At 37.5% G+C, this 27,783-nt stretch overlaps 2 protein-coding genes and 1 long non-coding RNA gene across 4 annotated transcripts; 2 read left to right on the top strand and 1 right to left on the bottom strand.

Moving 5' to 3' along the window:
- The first annotated feature begins 338 nt into the window (after window positions 1-338).
- On the top strand, window positions 339-18,881 carry pkp2 (plakophilin 2). Its single transcript, XM_079817229.1, has 13 exons — window positions 339-827; window positions 1,549-1,622; window positions 2,578-3,191; window positions 4,221-4,365; window positions 6,031-6,238; window positions 6,419-6,596; window positions 7,920-8,037; window positions 8,699-8,863; window positions 9,093-9,269; window positions 12,959-13,112; window positions 13,196-13,388; window positions 13,492-13,579; window positions 18,414-18,881. Exons 1-13 carry the CDS (start codon window positions 641-643, stop codon window positions 18,480-18,482), a joined length of 2,370 nt encoding a protein of 789 aa, XP_079673355.1. The 5' UTR covers window positions 339-640; the 3' UTR covers window positions 18,483-18,881.
- On the bottom strand, window positions 7,811-20,081 carry LOC307126616. The gene is made up of 4 exons (XR_013816519.1): window positions 19,873-20,081; window positions 16,378-16,433; window positions 12,932-13,024; window positions 7,811-9,287 (listed from the first exon to the last, which is right to left on the bottom strand). It is a non-coding gene; the product is annotated as an uncharacterized lncRNA (long non-coding RNA).
- tcp11l2 (t-complex 11, testis-specific-like 2) lies at window positions 19,545-27,752 on the top strand. Of its 2 annotated transcripts, none has more exons than XM_079817230.1 (10): window positions 19,545-19,712; window positions 21,940-22,123; window positions 22,528-22,660; window positions 22,815-22,935; window positions 23,031-23,254; window positions 23,863-23,999; window positions 25,585-25,772; window positions 25,873-26,054; window positions 26,207-26,379; window positions 27,179-27,752. In XM_079817230.1, exons 2-10 carry the CDS (start codon window positions 21,952-21,954, stop codon window positions 27,448-27,450), a joined length of 1,602 nt encoding a protein of 533 aa, XP_079673356.1. In that variant the 5' UTR covers window positions 19,545-19,712; window positions 21,940-21,951; the 3' UTR covers window positions 27,451-27,752. The 2 variants fall into 2 exon arrangements, with proteins under 2 accessions (XP_079673356.1, XP_079673357.1); XM_079817231.1 differs by having other exon boundaries at window positions 19,578-19,712; window positions 21,943-22,123.
- Window positions 27,753-27,783: the final 31 nt, after the last annotated feature.

The following is a 27,783-nucleotide window of genomic DNA, read 5'->3' on the forward strand; positions in this document are numbered from 1 at the left end:
AAGGAGATTGGTTTAATCAACAGAAACTCTAAATATTATGAAGCCACAAACATTATCTAAGTCAATTTGACAAAAGAATTAATGTTGTAAATCATGAAGATAATTTTTTCAGGGTAGTGTAGGCCTCTTAAAAAGTGTTTATGAAAAAAATATTGCCTAGCTTAAAAAATAATTGTAAGTAATTTTGAGGCCCCCTATAGTGGGCCCTGAGTGACCCCATAGTTGAGAACAGCTTTAGCAATCCCTTTTGCATGTTGACAGAAATGGTTACCATGGTAGAGTGTTTTACCTATACAAACTTTCAAGTGTGACGTCTCTGTTGTGGGAGGGACCATCCCATATGATAAGGGGGTCCGATATGTTTTGTTGTTGTTGTTGTTTTTGTAGGCTATAGCACTACATTGAATAACGGTGACTCCACTGCCAACCAGTCCAGTCGATGTCTGCCCGCAGAGGAACCCTTCATCCACCTCCACGAACGCAGGTGTTCGCCCAGTGAATATCCAGAAACACGATCTGTGTGAGTGAGGTGACGCATGTTTAAACCACACCCTGTACACAAAGAACGAGAGACAGCGCTTCTACACGCCCAACAGAGACTCAAACACCTGACGCGTAATACACAACTCCATCTGATCCGATGGCGGAGGAGGCAGACTTTATGCGGTCTGTGTTGCCCGTTCTGGCCGTTTTTCACTCGGAGGACTCTTCCTTAGCTTTACCGCAGGCGGACAAACTAACTCTCGCGGACACGCACCGGCTTAACAGACTACAGCAACAAGTGCAGCTCACTCTCTCACGGAAAAGAAAGAAACCAAAACTGCCAGGTATGTGGAATGAAACCGCATTGTTTTAAACTATGTAAATATAATCAGTGTTTAGGCTTGGAATAGGAATTCAGGTGTGTACATTTTATATGTCTCGAAAAATAGGATGACAGTCAAAAGTTTATGGCCAGCTTTCACTGGTCCTTTGTTCTCAACTCTGTCCTTTTATTATTTTATTTTAAACATGCATGTTTGAAATAACATGCAAAAGAATATTGATTTATTCTTTCAATTTTAATTAGATTTTGTGATTCCCCTTTATTGTATGTGCACTTTCAATGTACTTACCCACAAAAATACTGAGTACTGTAGCTAACTACATGGGTTAAGGTACCTAGTTAGTGTCATTACTACAATAAGTGCAAAGTATGTTCATGCGAAACAGGACTGTAAAATAAAGTGCTACCCATTTTATTTTTCTTTACAAAAAGTGCTGTGGTGGTACCATATCACTGTGGTGTCTAAGTGGCTTTGATGTGTACCGAATAATTATGTATTGTTTATATTCATATACCAAATATACTTCTCCAAATATATAATAATGTCCAAATGAACACATCTGGTACCTTTTTGGTTGTTGAGAAATGTAAACCCTAGCTTAGTTAGTCAGAACTCACGCATTCAAACCTATTTGGTAGGATTTGTAAGTGAGCATGAGGAATATGTTTTCCTTTATATTGTATTGTATGTAATTCAATTGTGTGTGTTTTGGGCGTTGCAGATTCATCTCTTTTAGACAGTCTGTCCGGCTGTCATATTTCAAGTAGTTCATCTTTAGGGAATCTACACATAAAGGTAAAAACTATTTTCCAGTGGGATAAAATGTGTTCTTTAAGCAATAGTTCACCCAGAAATGTCATAATTTAGTCCACGCAATGAAATTGAATGAAAGGGCTGTCAAGCTTTAAGGTGCTTGCCCATTTTTTGCCCCCCCCAAAAATGGGCAAAAAGCACCTTAAAGGGATAGTTCACCCAAAAATGAAAATTACCCCACGATTTACTCACCCTTAAGCCATCCTAGGTGTATATGACATTCTTCTTTCAGACAAATACAATCAGAGTTATATTAAAAATGTCCTGTCTAATCCAAGCATTATAATGGCAGTAAATGGCAGCCCAAAATTTGAAGCCCAAGAAAGTGCATCCATCCATCATAAACATGAATCGATTGGTTCCGCCAGACTGCCTTTCATATTCAACTTGCGGAAAAAGCATAACTGGCACGACGTATGACGTTGGACGTAGTGTAAGCGCTTCTGAACTGCGAGAGGCGTTACACTTTCTTCATAAGTTGAATACGGAAGGTAGCCCGCCAGAAGCGAGATTTTTTACTTCATAAAGTTTTAAAATATGGATATTTTTCTTACACAAACCCATCGATTCGCTTCAGAAGGCTTTTATTAACCCCCTGGCGGTGTGGATTACCTTTATAATGGATTGATGCACTTTTTGGGGCTTCAATATAATGCTTGGAAGAGCCAGATCATGTTTTAATACAACTCTGATTGTATTCGTCTAAAAGAAGAATGTCATACACACCGGGCTTAAGGGTGAGTAAATCATGGGGTAATTTTCATTTTTGGGTGAACTATCCCTTTAAAGATAGTATAAAAGTAGTTCATACAACTTGTGCACTCATCTGAAACTGTATGATAGGTTTGTGTTCTCTATTGTCCATCCCTTTTGGGTGAACTATTCCTTTAATATCACTAAATTCACTTGAGATAATAACATACACTATATTTTGCAGCGGACGATCTCCGTCAAGCATGAAGCTACAAGGTCGTTGCGGATGGTTGATCGATCTCATGCCGAGCCGCCTCAGTTTCACAGAGGCTATGGAAGCATTCGATACATCACCAAAAGAGAGGGTTTATCCTTGGGGTCCAATTCTCTCACTCTTCCCTCGGCTCCTACAGCCAACAATTTCCATATGAAGAATCACCCTCTACGTTACGCCCGCTCTGAGGTTCTGCGAAACCAGAGGTCGTACATTACCGGCCTGTCGGCTGTCACTCAACCCCACAGTAACTCTGTGTATGAGAACAATCACATAGATGATACAGATGACGTGTTTTTACCCAGCACCCCATACAATCCTCCTGCACAGAGGAACAGGATGCAATTAGAGAAACACACCCTTCAGGGGACCCTCTGCAAGTCGAGTGAGGGGGGTTTCGGTGCTTACGAACAATCAGAGAACGTGTCCTGGCAGAACCGCATACGGAAGCCGAGCCTGGAGATTGTTGCAGGAAGACGACCCTCCCAATCTTGCTCACTGATCAGCATGGAGGAGCAGTCAGGAAGTTTAGTGAGGATAGAAAAGGTGGAGGTCAAGCAACATGCAATGACAATGTCGGCAAAGTAAGCCAGTAGTTTATACATTTTAGCTACTTAATCTTAGTTAAACACACATTTTGATTTTACAGTCTTATTGATTATTGAGATGTATTGTTGTTATTTTAATATCACAGAAAGATTAATGCAGTTTCTAACTTAGTAATATAATAATAAGTTTAATATAAGTTTATATTTGTAATTATTATTTTATAGTATATGAGTATATTTTAATCATATTTTGCTTAGCACTTTAATAAGTATTAATACACACACATGTATGTGTATATATGTGTATTTATTTGTTTGTTTATACAAATAATACATTATAAATTAAAATATATATATATATATTATATATAATATACATACACATATATGTATATATATATTTGTTTGTTTACAAAATAATACATTTATAAATGTATAATAAATACATTTTATATATATATTAAATTTAATTTAAATTAAATTATGACAGCAATGTCATATGCTGGTAGTATGTATATATATATATATATTAGGGCTGTCAAAAGATTAATCGCATCCAAAATAAAAGTTTGTGTTTACATAATATATGTGTGTGTACTCTGTTAATTATTATTTATATATAAATACACACACATTCATGTATATATTTAAGAAATATTTGCATGTATATACTGTATATACATTTATATAATCTATAATATCTATAAATATAAATGTTTTATATATAAAAATAATATTTTTTTCTTAAATATATACATGCTTGTGTGTGTATTTATATATAAATAATAATTAACAGAGTACACACAAATATATTATGTAAACACAAACTTTTATTTTGGATGTGATCAATCGCGATTAATCTTTTGACAGCCCTAATATATATATATATATATATATATATATATATAAAATGTAATAATAAATAGATTATTATTATTAGTTTATTAGTAATTACCTTGAAACAAAGATGTTAGCTTATAAATTGGCCTAAAACTTACAAAAGCTGTATGGACTATTTTAGATGGAATGAACACTGTATTTCTGTTTTATGTCTGTGTGTTGAAGGAAAGGCAGACAAGGTGAACTAGGCACAGAGATAACACTAAAAGAGGCTGTAAATCTCCTGGGACAAGATAATATGGAAGCACAAATCACTGCTTCAAACTTCATACAGAACCAGTGCTTTAACAGTCCTGATGCTAAGAAAAAGGTAAGTGATACCTTACTCCAGTGAAATTGGCACATGTTGCTATGATCCACCCAAAAGACGATAATGATATATCTCAACACAGTCCTCAAAGTCTAGCCTCAACGAATGCAATGATAACAAACGCCTCGGACAAAAATGAGTCATAGTACTACATTGTGAGGTGGCACTTTAATTAAGAGAAAAAGGGGTGTGGAAGAAAGTGAGAGGAAAGTATTTAGTGTGGTTTATAAATGCTGACAGACAGTAATTATTAAGATGAAAACAGTGTTTCATTGTCTTTGTAGAGTTATTTTTATGCTGTTGATATCCCATAGTCCCTAACCTTTATAGACTTTAAAACTTTACGACAAACATCGAAAGGACGGTTCTCATTAAAAGGGCTAGTGTAGTCTAGTGGTTTAAGATACAAGCTGGGCAATTCATGAACTATCACTGTTGAATCCTTTAGGGAGCCCCAGGGACCTACGTTCCCTTTGAATCCATGAATAGCCAATATTAAAACTGTCTGGAAAAAAATCATTTCAAATGCTACATTTAAATTAGATTTTCTTTTCTCTTTTAAAAATAGAATATCATGTACTATTGTATGAAGCGGAACTATAATATTAATAATCACAAAGCTACCTCCCCTACCTCCCCACATTTATGAAAACGAACCTGCATTTTATTCTGACTGTTAACTGTTAGCACATACACACACGACCGCCCATGTTTATATATCAACAGTAATTCGGCACTCAGCAACTTCGCCTCTCCTGATGAATGACAGTGTGAACTGCACCGGCATGCAGAGGTTAACCAAACATAAAAGGTCAATTACATACATTACCATTCAAACGTTTTTTTTTTACAGCAAGGATGCATTAAATTAATCAAATGTGACAGTAAAGACATACAATTTCACAAAAGCTTTCGATTTTAAAATATTACCCTGCAATCCTGAAAAAAATATCAAGGTTTCCACAAAAATGCAGCACAACTGTTTTCAACATCGATAAGAAATGTTTCTTGAGCAGAAAATCTGTATATTAGAATGATTTCTGAAGGATCATGTGACACTGAAGCCTGGAGTAGAGATGCTGAAAATTCACCTTTGCATCACAGAAATAAATACAATTTTAAAATATATAAAAAATTGAAAAGTAATTTTTTTTATTGTAATAATATTTTAACGTATTACAGTCTTGGTGAGCATAAGTCTCTTTTAAAAATCTTACAGACTACAAACTTGTAGCAAAAACAGGCTGTTTAATTAAAAATTTAAAATAATAAAACGGTCTTTTATCACTGTTTTGGTGCATGAACGTTTAAGTGGACTTAAAGGGATAGTTCACTCAAAAATGAAAATTCGGCCATCATTTATTCACCCTCAAGTTGTTCCAAAGAATATAACCAAACAGTTGATGGGCCCCATTGACTTCCATAGTGATCCATAGTATCAATGTCAATTACCGACATTCTTCAAAATATCTTCTTTTGTGTGCAGCAGAACAAAAAAAATCATACAGGTTTGGAACAACTTGAGGGTGAGTAAATGATGACAGAATTTTCGATTTTGGGTGAACTACCCCTTTAAAGGGAGAAAAAATAAAATGCTACAAAAGTGTAAAATATGACCCATTTAAATTTTGAGGTTTCTTATTTTATCATGTTCCATCTGCTCAGGTACTTTACCTTAAAGGCATCCCAAAGCTGCTGACGCTCATGCAGAATGAGAGCGAGGAGGTCCAGCAGGCTGCCGTCAGCGCACTCCGAAATATTATTTTCGAAAACAATGAAAACAAAATGGAAGTCAAAGACTGTGAGGGGCTTCCAGTGATCCTGAGAATGCTCAAGAAGAACCGAGACATCGAGACCCGACGGCAGCTCACTGGTAAGGGAGCAATTCCACATATTTTAGCTTTGTACCATGTATATTTCATTATGCAGCCAAACTTGACTTTCCTTTAGCTGATCCTGCTAAAACTTCAGCCATGTCTCCAACTATGAAAATATCCAGATCTTGAAAGTGTGACCCCTACCCTCCCGTTAATAGATGTTATTCTCTCTCCAGGGCTGCTGTGGAATCTGTCTTCCCATGACTTTCTGAAAGAGCAGCTCGCTAGAGAAGCGGTCAAACCTCTCACAGACAGTGTGCTGGTGCCCTGCTCAGGCATTTCTGAGGGGGAAGACCCCAAGTTGGAGCTCCTCGCTGACCCTGAAATTTTCTACAATGCTACTGGCTGCCTGAGGTATTACCGACTGAGATATAAGATACAAAAGGTTGAAAATGGAGCAGATTTATCTGTTCTTAGTAGTGCTAGTACAGCCCGAGCAATGCTGTGCATTATTAATGAACAAATTTTAAAGGGATAGTTCACCCAAAAATGAAAATGTTATGCTTTTCTGCTTACCCCCAAGGCATCCAAGATGTAGGTGTCTTTGTTTCTTCAGTAGAACACAAATGAAGATTTTTAACTCCAACCGTTGCCGTCTGTCAGTAGTATAATGCATGTCAATGGTGTCCAATTCTATTAGAGTAAAAAAAAACATGTACAGACAACTTCAAATTAAACCCTGTGGCTCGTGGCGACACATTGATGTCTTAAGACACGAAACGATCGGTTTCTGCGAGAAACCGAGCAGTATTTATGCTATTATTTCACCTCACATCAGACGAATGTCATCAGCTCTCCAGACCGCCATAACTTCCTGCGAATAAGGTCAAAATACTGGCACGGTCATAGATATATACATAGATGCCTCATTAGTGCCTGCGTGGATCGGTCGAATGAGGAATCTATGTATATCTTTGTATGCTTTATCTGCTCTCTTGATTGCCTAAGATAAATTTCTACTAAGGGAGATAATAAAATGGAAATACTAATACTAATACTATATTTCTATGATCGTGCCGGTATTTTGACCTTATTCACTGGAAGTTACAGCGGTCTAGAGAGCTGATGACATTCGTCTGATATGAGGTAAAATAATAGCATAAATACCGTTCGGTTTCTTGTAGAAACCGATCGTTTCGTGTCTTAAGAAATCAATGTGTCGTCACGAGCCGCAGGGTTTAATTTGAAGTTGGAGTTAAAAATCTTCATTTGTGTTCTACTGAAGAAACAAAAACACCTACATCTTGGATGCCCTGGGGGTGAGCAGAAAAACATACAATTTTCGTTTTTGGGTGAACTATCCCTTTAAGTGTTTGGCACTGCCATTCAAAGGTGTGGAGACAGTCATTTTTTATCCAGGAAGGATGCATTAAATTGATTAAAAGTGACAGTCAAGAAATGTATAATGTTACAAAAGATTTGTTTCAAATAAATTATGTTCTTTGAACTTTCTTTATGTCAAAGAATTTGGAAAAGATTTATCATGGTTTCCACAAAAATATTAAATTTAAATTTCAACATTGATTACATTTTTTTTTCTGTCGAAAAGAAGTCCGACCCTTACTTTTAAACTGTAGTGTAGATATTCTTATATTCACTTCAGAACATTGCACTTTGCATTGCAATTTTTCCATAAAAGGTGTTATTAAATAATAAATATTACCTTTTTTTGTATAGAAATTTGAGTTCAGCCGGTCCAGATGGACGTAAAGCCATGCGGGACTGTGAGGGTCTCATTGAGTCCATCATCTACTATATCCGTGGTACCATTGCAGACTACAAAGCTGATGAAAAGGTACTCAGATTAAATCTTTATCAACAACAGCAACACAGAGTCTTTAATTTATGTCTAATAATTAAAGGGGTCATATCATAAAATTTGACTTGATCTTTGAAGATAAAAGAGCTCTAAGTACTATTTAAAACTGAAGTAGGTGAAAGTACAGTTTCCCACAGGATTTTGGTGCAACTGTGGTGGGCTAACCTCGTTCCCTCTAGTGGGGTCCGGGGGCATGTCCCCGGTAAGAAAATGTGCATTTAAATGTTAAATTCATGAATCTGGTGCAGTTTGAAAGTTCAAAATGAAGAGCTCCAACCCATATTCAGTGTGCAAAATGAATACAGAAATGTCTATGCATTGGTTGTACCTGAACTCAACCCTCTCATAGTGATATGTATCTCAGTCTACATTACACTACATAATAATAATAATAATAGTTATAATATTAATCATGGGCGTCAGAAGCAAAAAAAAAATGTGGGTGGTTCCTCTCTCAGAAACATTTTACTGGAGTAAAACTAAGTTACTAAAACGTCTCGTTCTAAACACTCGCATTGTGACACAAATGAAGGCATCAGCACGTGACCGTCCACATTTACGGCAATGTTATGTTATATTATCTAATGTTATCCCGAATGATTATTCCAACATAATGACTATAATTCTTCTTTTCCAGGCCACAGAAAACTGTGTGTGCATCCTGCACAACCTTTCTTATCGGTTTGATTGTGAGGCGCCACATGTGGATTCCCCAGTGATAGAACAGCCCAAACAGTACCACAATGAAGAAACTAGCAACCCCGGCTGTTTCATTCTCAACAGTCCCAAAATCTCTGAGGAGGTTAGTATTACAACCTAGATATATCCTTTTTTTTTAAATCCGCTGATTTAATAATATAGCTGATGATGCAATCAATTCGAAAAGTATAAATGTCACTTGACTTTTTTTTACTCAAAATATATATTGTATATTGAGTGTAAGACTGACCAAAATGCCCATCCCTAATGCAAAGGTAGTGGTGTAGAAAAGCAAATTGACCTCATATGTGGCATCCTATGTTGTGGCTCAGGATGCAGATATAAACTACCCCCTACTCGAGGAGAAGGGCAGTCCTCATGGTGTGGAGTGGCTCTGGAGCGCCATCACCGTCCGCATGTATCTCTCTCTCATTGCCGTCAGCACAAACCAACACACAAAAGAGGCGTCCATTGGAGCGTTGCAGAACCTCACAGCTTGTTCTGGAGAGGTATGATCTGGAAATCAACTTCATTAAAATAACTATAATCAGCAACAGTGTTGGGGGTAACGCATTACAAGTAACTTGAGTTACGTGATAATATTACTTTTTCCAAGTAACTAGTAAAGTAACGCATTACTTTTCAAATTTACAACAAAATATCTGAGTTACTTTTTCAAAAAAGTATGATGATGAAAATAACTAGATTTTTTGTTTTTATTGGTAAAACTTCTTTTTCCTGCATCCTATTCTACCATTATCCAGAATGGCAGCACAGCAGAGCTGCGCCCTCTACTGTTCATGCCTGAATTTGCATTTTTACCTCAGCCTGGGGCTTATTATTTAAATTTTGGTATGAAGAGGTCTTTACCGTTGCACAAAAATATAACTTTTTTGTTATAAAAAAAAACAAAAAACAAAAATAAGCCCAGGAGAGAAAAAGTAACGCGAAAGTAACGTAACGCATTACTTTTCTTAAAAAGTAGTTAAGTCACGCAATTAGTTACTTTTTAGAGGAGTAACGCAATATTGTAATGCATTACTTTTCAAAGTAACTTTCCCCAACACTGATCAGCATTGACTACAATTACATTCAGGCTTAGAATTAAAGGGTTTTAAGGGGTTAGTTTTTTTAAATCTTTCATCCATTATCGCTCTCATGCTGTGCCAAACCCTTAAGACTTTCGTACATTTTCTAAACACAAATTAAGATATTTGAGAGATTTCTGCCCTTCCATTGAAATTATTTCGGTACCAGAGCAAAAACTTTTGAATTAAGTACTTTGTCTCATTTTGTCTCATTTAAATAAGTAAATGATGACAGAATTTTCATTTTTTGGTGAACACCCTTTAGGTGTATTCTGACTAACTTAAAGGGATAGTTCACCCAAAAATGAAAATTCAGTCATCATTTACTCACCCTCAAGTTGTTCCACATCTGTATTAATTCTTTCTTCCGCTGAATAGAAAGGAAGATATCTTGAAGAATGTCGGTAGCCAAACAGTTGATGGACCCCATAGACTTTCATAGTATGGAAAAAATATACTATGGGGGTCAATGGGGCCCATCAATCCTATTCTTCAAAATATCTTCTTTCGTGTTCAGCAGAAGAAAGAAATTAAAACAGATTTGGAACAACTTGAGGGTGAGTACATTTTTCATTTTTGGGTGAACTATCCCTTTAATGACTAGCACCTCTGATAGGCCATTGCATTCATGCACTCAATAGATATAATTGTGATTGGCCTCAATGCTCAACATGCTCAATGTAAAAACGTTCTAATGAATAGAAATCTTTGGCACTCAAACAAACACAAACAAGAGCTTTTGAAAGCAGAGTCTATCAGCTGGTACACAATATACCCAGTTATCTGTACTTTCGGTACTGGTACCAGTAGTTAGTTAGACAACCCTAACTCATATAGATTATATAATAAATCCATAGGAATTGAGCGGATTAATCCAAGTGTTCTGAGGAGAATTTGGCCCCACTTTATATTAGGTGGCCTTAACTACTATGTACTTATATAAAAAAATAAGTACAATGTACTTAATGTGTTCATATTGTATTGCAAAACACTTTTGCTGATATTGAGGTGGGATACGGGTAACAGGACAGGTGTGGTGGTATGGGTGAGTTTAAGGGTAGGGTTAGGTGTAAGGGAAGTGTTAACAGAGTAATTATAAATGTAACTACAGAAATGAATTACAGATGTAATTACATGCAGGTAATTTTTAAAAATGTAAGTACAATGAAAAAATATGTACACAATAAGTGCATTGTATCAAATGATTAATTAAAATGTTTGTACATAGTAGTTAAGGCCACCTGATATAAAGTGGGTCTGTGAATTTTATATGCAACCATTTTATTTTCTTAACATATAAACATTGATCGGCAAACGTACATAGAGCACTCATATGGTAAATGTAAGCTCAGCCTTCTTGCTTGACACGTGAGAACAAACTACAGCACCATCTTTGATTTTTAATGGGAATGACAGCGAGGCTGCGAGGGATAGACATACATCTCTTCAGTGGGTTGTACTGTTATTTAATGGGTCTTTGGATTTTTCTGCTGACGAAACACTACAAAGATATCTTCCCAAGAAATTTCAGTAAACAAAAACTCCAGAAAGCATGAGCTGTGGAAAAATTATAAGTGATCTAGAAGCTTTATACAACGGATGCCATTGATAACAAGCTAAAACTGTCCCTCACAGCCTCGCTTTCATACCTGTCATGATGCTGCCCTGAATAATGTCTGTTGGTTCTTCTGGTTACTTCAGTGCTGGGAAGATGAATGTGTATTTAAACTGGGTCATTTATGTAGTAGAAATGTGAAATTATTTTTGAATTTGGTGCCTTCTAGACTGAGAAAAGACAGAAAATGTATTTTTGTCTCATGTGGATGAAAGACAACAACTCCCAGAATGCGCTTGCTTCGCTGTCCAACAAGGCCACTCCCAAGCCACGGCTACCGGTTACATCTCTTGCCCACCGTGGCTCCACCCCACCGTCGTTTTGATTTTCATAGTAATACAATAATTTCGTTCAGTTAGAGTACAGACACTACAATTAAAAACTGAACGTTTCTTTTCAATAAAGTGTGAGTGAGCCGAACGAAAGGCACGGTGTAAACGCAGCAGGAGTCAGATTTCATTCATCACGAGAGCGCAGAGCTGAGGTAAGCACGGCAGTCATTCACAGCGCGTGTCCAGTCTGGCGCGTTTTCAGATCGCACATGGAAGCTAAACTTTCATAGGAATTCATTAAAAAGTTGAAACACTCACTTTTCTCTGCACCGCCCCGTTATGAATGCCCGAGGCCAAGCCGAGCGCATTTACTGTGAGTGAGAACCCACCCCTGTGGGCGGGTTGATAATATGCGGAACTAGCTCCTTCTACTGGCTGTAGTATTTACGCTCTGGCCAAAAAATCCTCAGATGACGCAAAATGACGATAGTTTTTTTCCAGAAATAAAATGCATAATTCTCTCATCTCAGGGGATATGAGGGGGGAAAGTACGATAATTTGAATATACTACCGGGTTTCTACTGATTCAAAGCTTAATCCTAAATCACTGAAGTAACCCTTTAAATGTGCATTGTGACATGCAAGAATGAACCTCATTGGTTCTCATGTATCAAGCATGTTTCAGCCTTGTACCAAATGTAGTACTTCGCCGATGTACGTTCACTGATCAATGTCTATATATGAATAAAAGCCTAAATTAAATCTGTTCATCATGTAAAGCAATCGTGTCTCTCGCTTTTACAATCTCTTTATGAGCTTTTGGAAAGCATGGACTTTCAATGGAGGGACAGAAAACTCTCAGATTTAATTAAAAACCTCCACACGGGCAGGCCAAGCGGCCTGTATTTTACTGCATTCCCTGTAGAGACATTCAGAGCTGCATAGCAGTTTCAAGATGGTGAGATTACTACATGTTTGCATCACACAGTGTCCATGAAGTAATAAAGTGTTATTCTTAACATTTTGGGGAAAATACATAAAGGTAAACTACATTATAACTGGTGGTCAAAGATCCATTTAGGGCAGTTACTCAACATCCTTATTTGTGTTCTAAAGATGAACAAAAGTCTTACGGGTTTGGAACGACACGAGAGTGAGTAATTGATGACAGAATGTTAATTTTTGGGTGAACTAACCTTTTCATGACTTCGTATCCCCATTAGATGTCCCAGGCCATCGCACACTTCATCGTGCACAAGGAGGGAGGTCTATCTCAGGTGAAGAAGATGCTTCAAGAAGGAGAGAAGGAAGAGATCAGAATATCTGTGTCACTGCTAAAAAACATCTCTCGCTACCGAGAACTGCATCCTGTTATCGGTGAGCTGCCATTATATACAGATATATGCGAACACCGCATTACAGTGTTTTCAAGGGAAAAAAGCTAATGAACATCTCTACAGTTAAACAGGTGCTGCCGGAGCTGGTTGCCATCCTGCCAAACTCTGACCGAAGCGTAGAGCAGCCAATAGACGTCACTGTGACGATATGTCACATCCTCATCAATCTGAGCCATGTGTCTGTATTGAACACCACTGCCATCATAAACCAAGGAGCGTTATCCAAGATCATCAGCATCAGCACCAAAGACAACGGGTATGGTTTCATTTTCAGATGTGTAATAAAACACAATAAAAGTCATATATGTTTAGTTATATGACTTATTTAATGTATAAATTGAATTTTCAACTAAATTTAGGTTTGGACCCACACGGGCGGGTCAAGCGGCCTGTGTTTTACTTCATACCCTGTGGAGACATTCAGAGCTCCATAGCAGTTTCAAGAAGGTGAGATTACTACGTGTTTGCATCACACAATGTCCATGAAGTAATAAAGTGTTATTCTCAACATTTTGGGGCAAATAAATAAACGTAAACTACAGTATAACAGGTGGTCAAAGATCCGTTCAGGGCAGCTACTAAAAATATCAGTGTTTACAATGAAGAAATGAATGCAATTAATCGAGGGAAGACAATACTATAAAAACAAAACTACATACATTGATTTGTGATGCTAATATAAAGCAAATTTGTGTCATTTCACATTATTTCCTGAACTCATTCAGGGCTTGACATTAACGCTTGTCCGGGACAAGTGGATTTTTTGAAGGGGCAAGTGAAAGAGAATTTTACTTGCCTGACCGGACAAGTAGCCTGCCTGATAAAACGTCATTAACAAAAAATAACTAGGGAATCATCAAAATGCAAGAATGATTCTGCATTCATTTAGTGTAAGTGGCGATCGATAGTGGATAATAATATATAATGTATATTGAACTGACGTTTACGTCCTTGAAATGGTCTATAATGTTGCGATGTTGACGCTCGCGCAGCCTCTCGAGGAGAAATCGAAACAAATGTGCACTGCTCGCCTCACACAGAGAAACTCCGTTAACACACTGCCGTAAACATGTAGAAATGTGGAGTTTATTTATATTTATAACATATGATACAGTTGCAACGTCACATTACCAAGAGTGCTGTTTTCCTGAATAACATCACGACTGAAAATTACACTGATTTCATATGACAGTTCCATAAACAATTATTAACATTAAGTCACTTACATTTTAGATGCAATATTGAGTGTTTTTGTTATATTTCAGCAGCGAAAATAGTTCCAAACAAAGATCACAGCAGGACGCGTGTCACCGCAACAGCGTGTTAGTGAATGATTCAGTGTTTTGAATGAATCGGTTGAATCAAAGATTCAATGACCTGTTCGTAAACGACTGCGGCCCTGTCCCAAATGGCACACTTCATGTGCACTTTCGGTCTTGTGGGCTTACAATGGTCGCTGCGTGCGCGTGTCCGTTAAGTCCATGAGACCGTAGGGTGTCCCATTTGACATTTTAGGTCTCAGAAGAGTGCTCGCGAGCGCCCCCTTCGCGGTCAATATGCGCCCTCGATTCACACTTCTGCCGAGCCTGCACTGGTGTGAGCTACGCAGCGGACTTCTTCCCGGCAGTCAAAGCGGCATTACGCCGTTGAAGTGCAGACTCAGAGGGTTTAGGGTGCCATTTGGGACAGGGCCTGCCTCATTACTGAACGAATCAGCCGTTTGAACGAATCGACTCAATGACTCACTCATTCATACGAACCTGCCGCCACCTACTGGCGTTTTAGTTTAATGTTTAAACATTCTTTCCAACTTTTCTTATTTGTGTATTCAAAAAATATTTAAAACAATCTCATAACATTATTTAATGCAGTTGTAATTTTTCAGTGTAAATTATTTAATTTGATTGGTAACAGCCTATAGTGTCTTATTCTAATTTAATTTATTGATCAAATTTAAGAATATAAAAGGAAAGCTGAAGCATAACCTATATTTAATAAGATTAGGGGAAAATGCCCTTTATAAAAGGTAAAAATATCACAAATATGCAGATTTAAATATGTCAAAGCTGATTAAACACTGGTGAGAATATTGCTTCAGAATACATTTTATTTACAACACACACACAAAAAAAAAAAAAATTTCCGGACAAGCTAATTTTTTACTCGGACAAGTGAATGACAGATTTACTTGTCCGAAGGACAACAAGCTTAATGTCGAGCGCTGTCATTACTCTGCTTCCTGTTGTCCTGATCATTTATCTTGATCACGCTCTGCAAAAATGGCAAAAAGGCCAACATTAAGAGTAATAGTGAGTAAAATGTGGGAAATAGTCAGAAGGAAGCAGATCACGAATATTAAAACACATTTAAAAACAATAACAACAAAAGGTCTATATACTTTTATAATAAAACAATTTAATGTTCAAAAAAATATTTTAGAGCTTGGCATAATTAAAAAAATGTACATTTTATTATAAAAATACCCATATAAACACCTATATGGAGTATTATGTTTTTACACATGAAATTGCAGCAATAGCAAGCCACATCGATCCAATCAATTTCCAATAGACAAAATCAAGTCCTGCCCTACATTTTTTTTTTTAAAGCCAACCATTACAACTAACATTTCATGACGACTTTAAATCACACACTTTAACAAAATATTATATATATTCCAGTATATTCCACAACCGTTAAAATATAGTGGGTGGGGAGGTGAATTAAAACAAAATTTTTATTTTTATTTCTTTAAGCTTATTTTAAAGGTGCACTGTGTAATATTTATGAGGGACTATTTACAGAAATGCAATATAATATACATACCTATGTTTTCAGTGTGTATAAAGCCCTTACATAATGAACCGTTATGTTTTTATTACCTTAGAATGAGCCATTTCTATCTACATACACCGCAAGTCTTAAGGCCCTTTCACATTGGACGTGTAACGAAAAAGCAAAGCGAATATTTTGTGTGCAAATATTTCATGCCAAAACCATTCACATCAGCTGCGACATGAATTTGCGACGTCTGTGACGTTTCAGAGCTCCAACATTCCAAAACATTTGCGGCGACAGCTGAGAAAACATGGGCACTTCATCATCCAGTGAAGACGAGCTTTTCATTTTATTTAAAAGACCGAAAAGAAGGTTTTGGGTGCTCCCAGTCTTAAAGAACAGAGAGTCTGAAGGGGAGTATGCTAATACAGGAGCTAAAACGTTATCATGGCCGGTTCAGCACTTACTTTCAAATGTCCGTGGGACAATTCGAGGAGCTCCTCCAGAGACAGTAGCACCGCATCTGTCGAGACAAACCACAAACTTCAGGGAACCAATCGATCTGGAGCAGCTATGTTTCCAGTTGAGTCACAATGTAAACATTTAAGTGCCACAGTCGTACTGACGGAAACACATTCACTTTCCACAGTCGCGGACACAATTAGGTTTAGAAAAAAATCAACGAGTTTTAACTCAAAAGGTTATGTTATCGTTGTCTGTAGCCTACAGTGGGCAAACACAGCTGCAGCTGTACACCTGTAACTACAACTATAGCTGTAATCTTGTGAGAAATGCGATACCTGGCAAAGGTTAATGTTGATTGAATAGCTAATGACATCAACTGGACATTTCGTCACCCTTGTTTCCGTGTATGTGATTGGTATGTTTGTATGTTGGTACGTGTATGTTTCCTTTTCTGTCTCTGCGAGAGTTTAAAAAAATCGACATCGAAGCTAAAAAAATAAACATCGTTTTTTTCGCCACAGCACATTCGCGTTCAGTGTGGAAGCACTCATTACACAAACAGCTGATCAAAAAATAAAACCATTGCAAGTATTATTCACATGTCAAGTGTGAAAGGACCTTTACAGTAAAGTCGCCATTTTGCGCCGCCATGTTTCTACAGTAGCTCTAAACAGACAAACTGCTCTACAGAGCGCTTGCTACTCTCTGCTGTCTCAGACGATGACATCTTTGGCTGCGTTCACACTGCAGGCTGAAACGACCCAATTCCGATTTTTTTGCCCTTATGCGACCTGTATCTGATCTTTTCATGACAGTCTGAACGACACAGATCCGATCTTTTCAAATGCGACCCAGGCCACTTGGGTATGTGGTCCAAATCCGATACATATCCGATCTTTTGAAATGCGTCTTCAGTCTGAACTGCCAGGTCACATATATCCGACCCGCACGTCGTTGATACGCGACAAACGTCATCATTGTAACTCCCGTTCCTTACTCCAGTCCAGTGGTGGCGGTAATGCACAAGAAATAGTTGCTAACCGCCAATAAAAGAAGAAGTACGCACCTGTTGCTAGCCAATACACTCCAACTCCAACGCGTTTCTGCACTGTTATGGGCCGCCGCAGACGTGTCTCTTCCCGTGACAAAGTTAGTTGAAGGCGCTCGCAAACATAATTGAAGGTGGATCTGGTCATTCTGAAGTTACTGACGAATTCGGTATCAGTAAAGCCACTCACATCAGTATCCCACCACTCCTGGCTGCGACTCCGCACACACACGTTTCTCTGTACCGACGTTGCTACCACTGCTCCACAAAACGCCATGGCCAAAAACCTTGCTCTCCTCCTCTTTTTTAATTTTCTTCTTAACATGAGAAGGTTGTAATGGTGCTGGCTCCGTTGCGAAAATAACTTTAATAAAGCTAAACGAACTCCAATGCTGACGCCCATATTTGGCTACTTCCGTAAACAACAAGTGACGTCGTTGACCGTTGAGTACTCTTCTGCGCATGCGGGTCACTTCTGGGTCATTTCACGTTCACACAGGAGATCACAAAAGGTCGCATTTAATTGGAAATGTGAACGGCCTTGCAAAAAAATCGCATTTTTTCAAAAAATCGGAATTGAGCATTAAGCCCTGCAATGTGAACACAGCCTTTGTCCTGTGTTGTCCACCGTAGCTTCTCTATGTGCTTCGAAAGGGAGGGGTGAGCGGTGGGCAGTTGCAATTCACAACCTCACCACTAGATGCCGCTAAAATCTACACAGTCCACCTTTAAAATGCATTGAGCATGAGCAGTGGCTGGTTGCAATTCGCTAGTTTCTGCTAAAATTGACACAGTGCACCTTTAAAGCTTGTTTTGTCTTATATCAATTTTTTTCAAATTCCTTTGGAAGTTTGCTGGGCCCCTGGTTGAGAACAACTTATCTATAAAATGCTCAAAAATGAATTCACATGTTAGTGTTTCAGGTTTTGGCTTTCTCGTCATTATTATATATTTACTCTTTCTTGTCATCTGTTTTTCAATCTATGGCAGGCTGGTTACAGGAAAACCGACTTCATAAACAACAGGACAGTGAAGGCTGTGAATTCTTCTCGCGATTAATGGGATTCAGAAATGTATTGCAAGGAAAAGGCTTTTCATCTCTTTTCTTTGGGAAGATTAAAAACGGTGCTAATACCATGGCTTTGGTGTTTGTATATGTATGTGTTTTGTCTTAATTTAATACTTAATAGTTTATTGTGTTTTGATAATAGTTATGTCTGTTGAATTTACACACTTTTGTTTTATTTATTTTTTACTGACTTTTTAAAAAAAAAAAACGTACTGCATTTGGTCTGTTTAAATAGCTATATTAAAAGCACTTTTATCAACAAAGCTACTTTTTGTGTATCTGTTTGTTGTGTTTTTTATTATTATTTTGCAATGGGTAGAAACTTCCTAGCCTTGTGTAGTGAAACACTGTATAATATTTTCAAATAAATTACAATATTTTCTCCAGTCACTGAGGGGTTAATGTCTGTTTGTTTAGTTACCATGGTTCTGTTTGAGTTCAGTTTGCTCTCAACGCTCTAGTAAACAAGGTTTGTTGAATCATACGCATTAATAAAAACCTCAAAGGAATAGGGCATATTTTAGAATCAGATTCAGGAAGTGATTGAGTCTTTTGAATAATAACAAGCATCATAGTGATTTCGAGTCTTTTGAATAATAACAATCATCATAATCCTCGGTGGGAGGGATCAAGCGAAAGATCGAACTCGCTTTATGTTATCGATAGACTCCGAGCAGAAACAAAATGTTCAGATAAAGCTGACACATGCATTCGTCGACAATGCATTAATAATGTTTTATGCTTTGATACTTTGTACAGGAGTTCGCTTTGACCACAAAGCATTTTTAATGTACTTTTACGTCACATCCGTAAACAAAGAAGCTCATGCAAGCTGGACTGTACCATTATGTTACTAGGGGGTGCGCATCAGTTTAGTACCTGCGACATTGTCGGAAAAAAACTACTTTTGAATAAAATCAAAACTTTTCTTTCTCTTATTGTTTTATTCAATGTCACTTTATGCCAGTTGTATGTGAATGTCTCGAATAAGCTTTAATTTTTTTTTTATCGACGACAAAGCACTGAAAACCCTATATCTGCGTAATATAGACTCTCCTTATTTCACAACACAGTACAAGCCAAGTCGCATTTTAAAGAGCCCTTTAAAGTCCTAGTGTATTAGGGAAGGAGTATCGATATATTTGATCTACAAATCGAGAAAAGCTTGGTTGTTGTCCACTGTTGTTTGCCAAGTCTCCACTCTCGGGGACTTGACTCAGGTAATTGTTACATAGTTTTATCCGTCAAGAGTTTATATCATTTATATTTATTGGTACGTTCAAAGAGCTTGACAATGGTTATGTTTACATTAACTCAAATGGATTACCGTGTGTTTACAATCAATAAAGCATTGTTGGAAAATTAAAGTGGAACACGTACGTAGTTGCGTTGTTCGCTTTATTAAATGTCCAGACGCGCACTCCTCGTTTTATTTATTCATATTTATTTCAAATACAACCCATAAAGTTACTGTTTACTAACTCCACGTTGCTCATCTTTGAACGGAGTGGGGTTTGCGTGATCTGGAAAGTCTAGTTCGGCTGCTCGTCTGCTTTGACAGTCTGCTCGTGTTTTGTCCTTGTTTGTGTGCTGAAGATAAGGTCACGTGGGCATCGCAGCTGAACGCAGTGTCTCGCGCAGTTACAAGTGCCTCCTTTTAGGGCCCAAATCTGCACGAGCCCAATGCCAGAGGTGCTGTCATCAGTACCTCCCAATTTAAACCTGACTGAGCACGACTTTCTGTTTTTATCATGCGAACTATATTACAAGAGGAGGTCGCAGTGTTTTTCACCTATGCTTAAAATAGATGCACTCGAGTAACAAGAATGGAAGGGCTAGAGCGTTGAACATTTGATGTCATTGGGCTTTCTATTGTAACCAGGCTCCAAACACTGTTAAAAGTTTTGTTATTTGTTACTGTGCTAATTGCCATAGACTTGAGAGTGTTCAGGAGCAAGTTGAGGCACACAGATATAGGCTACAGGTCAAATATGTACCCTATTTTGCATGGTGAAGTCAAAATTATGGTTTAAACAATATAATAAAACTAAATAAACATAATGTGAGCATTTCAGCAAATTACACACAGAGAAAAAAGGTGTCAATTTTACCTTTAGGGGTACAACATCTTGTAACTGGGACAGTGCCATTAAAAGGACATATTTGTAGCTTTTTTACCACAAAAAGGTTCATAGTAGTACCTTAAGGTACGTATTGGTACTGATATGCACCTTTTAGGAGTAAAAAAGGTACAAAGATGTCCCAGTGACCCCTAAAGGTACAACCAAAACATACAAAAAGTATCTTAAAGGGACAGTTCACCCCAAAATTACAATTTATTCATTGAGCAGCATAATTAATTTTTTTTTCATTTTGAGTTATCTATTATTTTTTTTATATTTCCAGTTTTCATTTTCATTTTAAAGTTTTAGTTTTTCAACTTAAACTCAGTTAATTTTTGTTTGAGTTTCAGTGATCTAATATGTATATTTTATATTTTTGCAGTTTTATTTAACGAAAACGTCATTGTTTAATCGTTTTATTTAACAATAACAAATTCTCACCGTCACGTTGTTCCAAACTGACTATTTACCTCAGTTGAACACAAAACTTTAGCACTTTTTTCCCCATATGATGAAAGTAAATGGTGAATGAGATTCTCTTCTACAGAAAAGATGAAGTCATACAGGTTTTAGACAAAATGCGGGTGAGGAAATGAAGACAGAATGTACATTTTTGGACAAACTCTTCCTTTAACTCTCAAAATGCGCAGAAAATTTTTGCTTTTTGCTTTACAGTAGCACACTGAGAAACAGTTTTGTACTCCTGTTGTAATCCAAATTAGCAATAAGATAAACTTGTAATTATAAGGTAGTTGAATAAACAGTTTTGTAAAAACATTGTGCATAATGGGTAGGATTAGTCACTAGCTTAGTTTCTGAATGCATTTTTTGAATTAATGAAGGCCATTTTATATTTCCTCCTGATGCTGACTCAACATTTACTAAAGCTGAATAAACTTAAAAGATTAGCAGTTACTCAGTTACATCAAGGAACAGGTGTGTAGTGGAGCCTATAAAAGCAGAGGAGTGTAACATGATAGGTTTGCTTTTAGAGATCAAAATGCTATCAGGCGTTATCTGTTACCCAAGAGACGGCACCGGTCAACGTCTGAATCCCATTTAAAATACAATGTCCCTTTGTGGCCCACATGAATATCACTGAGCCCTTTTGTTGGCCGTTTATTTTCTCTACCCTTTTCAATTCACTTTTCTTTGTTATGTCAACGAAGCTTTATATCCTTGTGGAATTTTCCAGCACTGAAAGTGTGCCAGCTCTAACTTTTCCATTTAAAGTTTAAAGCTTGTCCCAAAAACACCCTTCATTTAGCCACAAGATTCAGTGCAATGTGTATGTTTCCTCAATACCTTATTCATTAATTTGCAGCAGCCACTCACGATGCCACTGAATGATGAACGTCCCACTTCCACATCTACGGTGGCCAGTGAGGAGCAGAACAGTGACACGGAGTCATCAGGAAGGTGCGACAGTTTGACCTCGTCTAGCGATGTGGACTTTTCTCGCCAGAGCTTCACCAGCGATTCGTCCAGCAAACACAACTCTCCTTCCTGTAGGTGTCCCACTTAAATGCAAATCCATATGCAAATAAATCAGACTTATTTGTGTATATTTATTTTACACAAGAGTTTAACGTTCATTCAATAGGTTATGAACATCCAGTGTTTTAATTTGATTTTTTTATTTAAATTAAGTTTAGTCATTTTGTGACTTTTGTTTATTTTTTAGTTATTTAACAATTTAGTACTTATTTCATTGCAGTTAGTTGGCAAGACAACATTTCTGATTTTCTAATATTTGTATTTTATTTAGTTTTAGCTTGATTTCAATGACCAAAAACTATTTTATTTGTTAGTTTTAGTTAACAATATCAACATCTAAACATGTTTTGTTGTTGTTTATAATGTATAGAAGAGTCAAATGGTCTTTTAACCTGTATTGCCACTGTGTCTTCAGGCAGCCCACCAAAAACCGTAATTCTTGATGAGGTCATGGCCTCGGCCCGGGACCTTTCTAATCTGAGCCTGGCTCATGAGATCGTTGTCAACCGAGACTTCCACCTAGAGCCTCCAAATCTACCTCAAAACAGGTACTAAACAAATGTATAATGTCCAGATCTTAGACCCACTCGATGTTTGGTGTAGACGTGAGTTAAGGGTGATGATCAAGAAAACGTACACAAAAATATACAATAAAAAAATGTAGGAAGTTAATATATTTATGCACCTTTGTTTGCCCTCAAGCCTGGAGAAGAGAGTTAAGGATATGGTGCACAAGGCCTTCTGGGACAGTCTTGAATCCGAGCTGAAAGATAACCCCCCTGAATATGCTCACGCCATCAAACTTCTGGAAGAGATCAGAGATGTAGGTTACACATTTACTCTGATACAATGATGAAAAACAATGATGTCTTTATGGTAAATAATCCATTGATCACTTATATTTTCCTATCATCAAAGACCTTACTATCCTTCCTCAACCCTGGGGCCAATCGCCTGCGTACTCAGATTATGGAGGTTCTAGACATGGACCTGATCCGCCAACAGGCTGACAACAATGCAGTTGATATCCAGGGCCTTGTGTCTTACATCATCAATACTATGGGCAAGTTCTGCGCGCCGGTCCGAGACGATGAAATCAAGAAGCTCAAGGAGAACTCAAGCGACGTTGTGACGCTGTTCAAGTATGTTTGAGGTGTCTTTTTGCATGTCTTTCCAGAACTAGGCACTTTAGAGCCCATTGGCTGGTGTAATAACATGACAAATAATGGGTCCTATTCACTAACCATGCATACACACATTTTTATGAACACATCATGATTCACCAATTAAAACAGGAACAACTAACAATGCATACGCAAAAATCACATACTATAGATAGCTTATTGTTTAGATAACATTTTACACATATAAACCTCATGTAAAAGATATTTAATCACACATATAAAGGTAAATTATAGGTGTGACAAAAAGCTGTAAAGGAAAGATTCTGCGGAAAGCCCTTATATGGAGATGGTTTGGCCGTGTTTTATGCAAATGACTAAATTCAGATGCTTATTTAGAATAGAGTTGTGTGCGTAAGCACATGCTGTGAATTTTTTTCGTGACAAGTTGTCCCGTGCATACGAATGCAAATAATCCACGCAATTATTAGTGAATGAGACCCAGTAACTGAGGGTGATGTGGGACACAAATCAGTAATGGCGTTCTCTTCACTAACAGTCATATTCGATGCAAACATTCGCCGGAGGTAAAATAATTGAGTTTTCAATGGTAACTTGTGTTGTAAAAGGGAGATCTTCCGGGTGCTGGACCTGATGAAAATGGACATGGTGAATTTTACCATCCAGAGCCTCAGGCCAGAGCTTCAGAGGCAGTCGGTAGAGTATGAGCGGGCCAAATTCCAGAGCATTCTGGAAAGAACTCCCAGTAAGTCAACAAACAAAATCGAGATGAAAGTTATTTTAATGGAATATGTTCACTCAAAGAAAGAAAACTCTGTCATCATTTACTCACCCTCATGTCTTTCTGTTTGATTTTCTTCTGTGATACATAAAAGATGGTTTGGAGATTTTTCGACTGTTTTTGTTCATACGCTGTAAAAAAACAAAAAAACAAAGCTTTTTGACAGATTAAATCTGACAGCTGTGGTTGGCTAAAATAATTATGTAAAAAACATAGTATTACAGAACAACTTGTACATTTTACAATTTAAACTGTAATTTACAACCAAGAAATCAATTTAAACCGGTATATCCAAAAGTCTTTTTCTGCTGAAATAATTATATGTTTTGTACTTTTAAAGGGTTAGTTCACCCAAAAATGAAAATTCTGTCATTAATTACTTACCCTCATGTCGTTCGACACCCGTAAGACACAAATGAAGATATTTTAGTTGAAATCCGATGGCTCAGAAAGGCCTCCATTGGCACAATGTACTTTACACTCTCAAGACCCATAAAAGCTACTAAAGACGTCGTTACAAAGTCCATCTCACGACAGTGGTTCTAAAATAACTTTATGAAGCGACGAGAATAGTTTTTGTGCGCAAAAAAACACTAAATAACGACTTATATAGTGATGACGATTTCAAAACACTGCATCATGAAGCGTTATGAATCAGTGAGTTGATTCAGCGGTTTGGATCACCAAAGTCACGTGATTTCAGCAGTTTGACGGTTTGACACGCGATCCGAATCATGATTCAACTCGCTGATTCATAACGCTTCGAAGCTTCATGATGCAGTGTTTTGAAATCGGTCATCACTATAAGTCATTATTTAGGGTTTTTTTGCGCACAAAAACTATACTCGCCGATTCATAAAGTTATTGTAGAATCACTGTAGTGAGATGGACTTTGTAACGACGTCTTTAGTACCTTTTATGGGTCTTGAGAGTGTACAGTGCATTGTGCCAATGGAGGCCTTTCCGAGCCATCGGATTTCAACTAAAATATCTTCATTTGAGTTCCGAAGATGAATGGTCTTGCGGGTGTCGAACGACATGAGGGTAAGTAATTAATGACAGAATTTTTATTTTTGGGTGAACTAACCCTTTAACGTATACTGACATCCACCATAATAACACCGGTGGTAAAGATAAATAAGGTAAATATACACTCTAAAAAAAAGGTACTATATGGCACCAAAAATGATTCTTCGTCGCAATCATAGAGGAACCACTTTTGGTGCTATATAGCACCATATCTTAACATGTTCTGTATATGGTAGCGGTGCTATATAGCACCTTTGTCAAAGAACCGCTGAAGAACCGCTGAAGAACAAAATTTGTGCTATATAGCACTTTTTTTAATTTACAGTTAATTATTTGTTGTGTACATTGAAAGTCAATGGAGTCCAAAACAACATTTTTCTAAATATCTTCTTTTTGTGTTCCACAAAGTCATACGGGTTTGGAACGAGATGAATAAATGATGACGGAATTTTCATTTAAATCGATCGTGTCTGGACCCTTTTTGGACTCTTAACCCTGGACATCGTTTTAACTCCCCCAGGTGCTTTGGACCACACAACTGAGTGGATCAGATCTTCAATAGAGGAGGCCGCTCAAGTAGTGCCACCAGCAGAGAAGAGCAGCGATTCTGGGCAGAGCAGCAAACCCTTACCAGGGCCCATTCTGGTGCTAAATACAGCCTACATAAGTCTGCTCACATGGGACCAGAGCAAGGGCCCTCTGCCTGAGGTTGGAGCACAAGCACACCGTTATCATATTTAGCATTTGATCATAATGTATCTTTTAAGAGCATTTTTATGATTTAACGATCTGTATTTTGCACTTGCAGACTATGATTACGGATGAATTGAGGTTGCAGGAGATGCAGCGCTCTCTTCAGCTCTATCAAAAAGTCGCGTCTGTTCTGCTGATTGTCTACAGCTCAATAGGAGGGGCCGTGTCAGGCCTGCCTGCTCTTGTCGAGCGACTTAAGAAGATGACAGCAGTGCTGCTGGAGGGCATGCATAGCACGTACGTCCGATCTGTGTTTTTTCCCCAAAACTGTGCACAGGCCGACACAAGCACACAGTACTACACACATACTTCTATATAAATGTAATGCAATGATGTCAATCTAAAAGATCTTCTCTGTCGACTTTGTTTTCTATCCATTTGGCTCACAGAGACTTTAACCTTAATGAAGCTCTTAGTAACGTCAGCGCTCAGGTCTGCTGTGAGGTCGACAAGTCTTTGGCTGAAAGAAACTTCCCGGCTCTCCCGGCTGAACTGCAGGCAACTCTAAAGGGCCAGATCTGTGACCTCACTCAGGAAAACAACCCAATACGCACTCTTGTTGGTAAGGAAAACACATTTCAAAGGAATATTTGAGTTCAACTTTCTTATTCTGTACTTTTGTCTTTGTTTCGATATTTGTACTGGAAAACTTCTTAAAATAAATTAAGTATAAGGACTTTTGGTCTTGTTTTAATTGGTCGGGTTTTACTTAAAACAAGAAAGTCTGCCAGTGGGGTGAGAAATATGAAAAATTCTTATCCCACTGGCAGATATTTGTTCTTGTTTTATGTACAAAGTCATACAAGTATCTTGATTTTAAGAAAGTTTAGAAGTTTGTACTGGAAATCAAGACGAAATACTGAATCATTTTTTGCAGGGTAACGTTAATTTCCTCAAAAAATGATTTGGACTCCTCTCGTTTTCTATATTTAAGAAAAGAAGCAAAATCAAAGTTATGGTAAGGCACTTACAATGGAGGTGAATGGGGCCAATTTTGGGAAGGGGATAATTTGAATAGTGGTTTTAGGCATTACGTTTTTGTCAAGGAAGCTAAGGTGTAAAATTGCAATTATTATGCGTTTTTTTTTTTTTTCACACTAAAAATCATGGTAACATGCATATTGTTCACGTTTTATGGCTAGACTGTTGAACCAGTGATATTTTAATGTTTATAGATTGGCCCCATTCACTTCTATTGTAAGTGCCTCTCTGTAACACAGATTTTTATGCATTTATTTAATGAAAATATAAATTATGTACCATTTTGTAGTAATCAACATTATGCCACAAATGGTATTGATTGAACTTATAAAATTGCCTTAAAGCCTGTATCATTTTAATGTGCCTATTCTGTCCCACAGAGGGAAGGGTACAGCAGTACTTCAAGGTGGTCCTTGCCTCTACCAACTCTCACAGGACGCCCCCTCCCGTTCCGCCAGGCTTGGGTCTGATCCAGCTGGAGCTCATGGGGCTGGGGGTCAGTTTTGTCAACCTTGTCAACTTCAACAAAAAGGTTTACGGTCCTTTCTACATGAGCATCCTGAAGAATCTACTTTTTATCGACACGCAAGCACCCAATTTGCAAAATGGGATCACACAGGGGCTACCCAGCAGCCCACTGGGGTCCAAATAGACAAGGACGCTTCATCTGTTCCCCGTTATTATACCCAGATATTTCACTTATCCGTTTCCAAGGGAGTTATTTGATGATTGATTCTAGGGATTCTAAGAAGACTGAAGAACAACGATGTGGTATGGTGCTTAAAATGGAAAAAAAGTATGGATTTTTGTTGTTTATTATGCTACAAACTATGTTTTTTGCCAAGTAATATTTTAAGCATCTCTTTAACTGTACTTTAACTTGACAGTGTTACTGCAATAGACATTCAGTCATTACGTACTATTTAGGTGCCAGGCAGAAACTTTTCTATATGTAAAAAAAAGAATTATACATACATATATATAT

Source organism: Gobio gobio (genome assembly GCF_949357685.1).
Source record: "Gobio gobio genome assembly, chromosome: 5".
Taxonomy (NCBI): domain Eukaryota; kingdom Metazoa; phylum Chordata; class Actinopteri; order Cypriniformes; family Gobionidae; genus Gobio; species Gobio gobio.

What these genes read in the sequence shown, in the direction of transcription:
- tcp11l2 (XM_079817230.1), top strand. Translation starts at nt 21,952, where the DNA reads ATGCCACTGAATGATGAACGTCCCACTTCCACATCTACGGTGGCCAGT. An exon ending in GCAAGGGCCCTCTGCCTGAG is followed by an intron (nt 25,773 to 25,872) that starts GTTGGAGCACAA and finishes TTGCACTTGCAG; the next exon opens with ACTATGATTACGGATGAATT. An exon ending in CCCAATACGCACTCTTGTTG is followed by an intron (nt 26,380 to 27,178) that starts GTAAGGAAAACA and finishes TCTGTCCCACAG; the next exon opens with AGGGAAGGGTACAGCAGTAC.
- pkp2 (XM_079817229.1), top strand. Translation starts at nt 641, where the DNA reads ATGGCGGAGGAGGCAGACTTTATGCGGTCTGTGTTGCCCGTTCTGGCC. An exon ending in AATGCTACTGGCTGCCTGAG is followed by an intron (nt 6,597 to 7,919) that starts GTATTACCGACT and finishes TTTTTTGTATAG; the next exon opens with AAATTTGAGTTCAGCCGGTC. An exon ending in AGAACTGCATCCTGTTATCG is followed by an intron (nt 13,113 to 13,195) that starts GTGAGCTGCCAT and finishes ACATCTCTACAG; the next exon opens with TTAAACAGGTGCTGCCGGAG.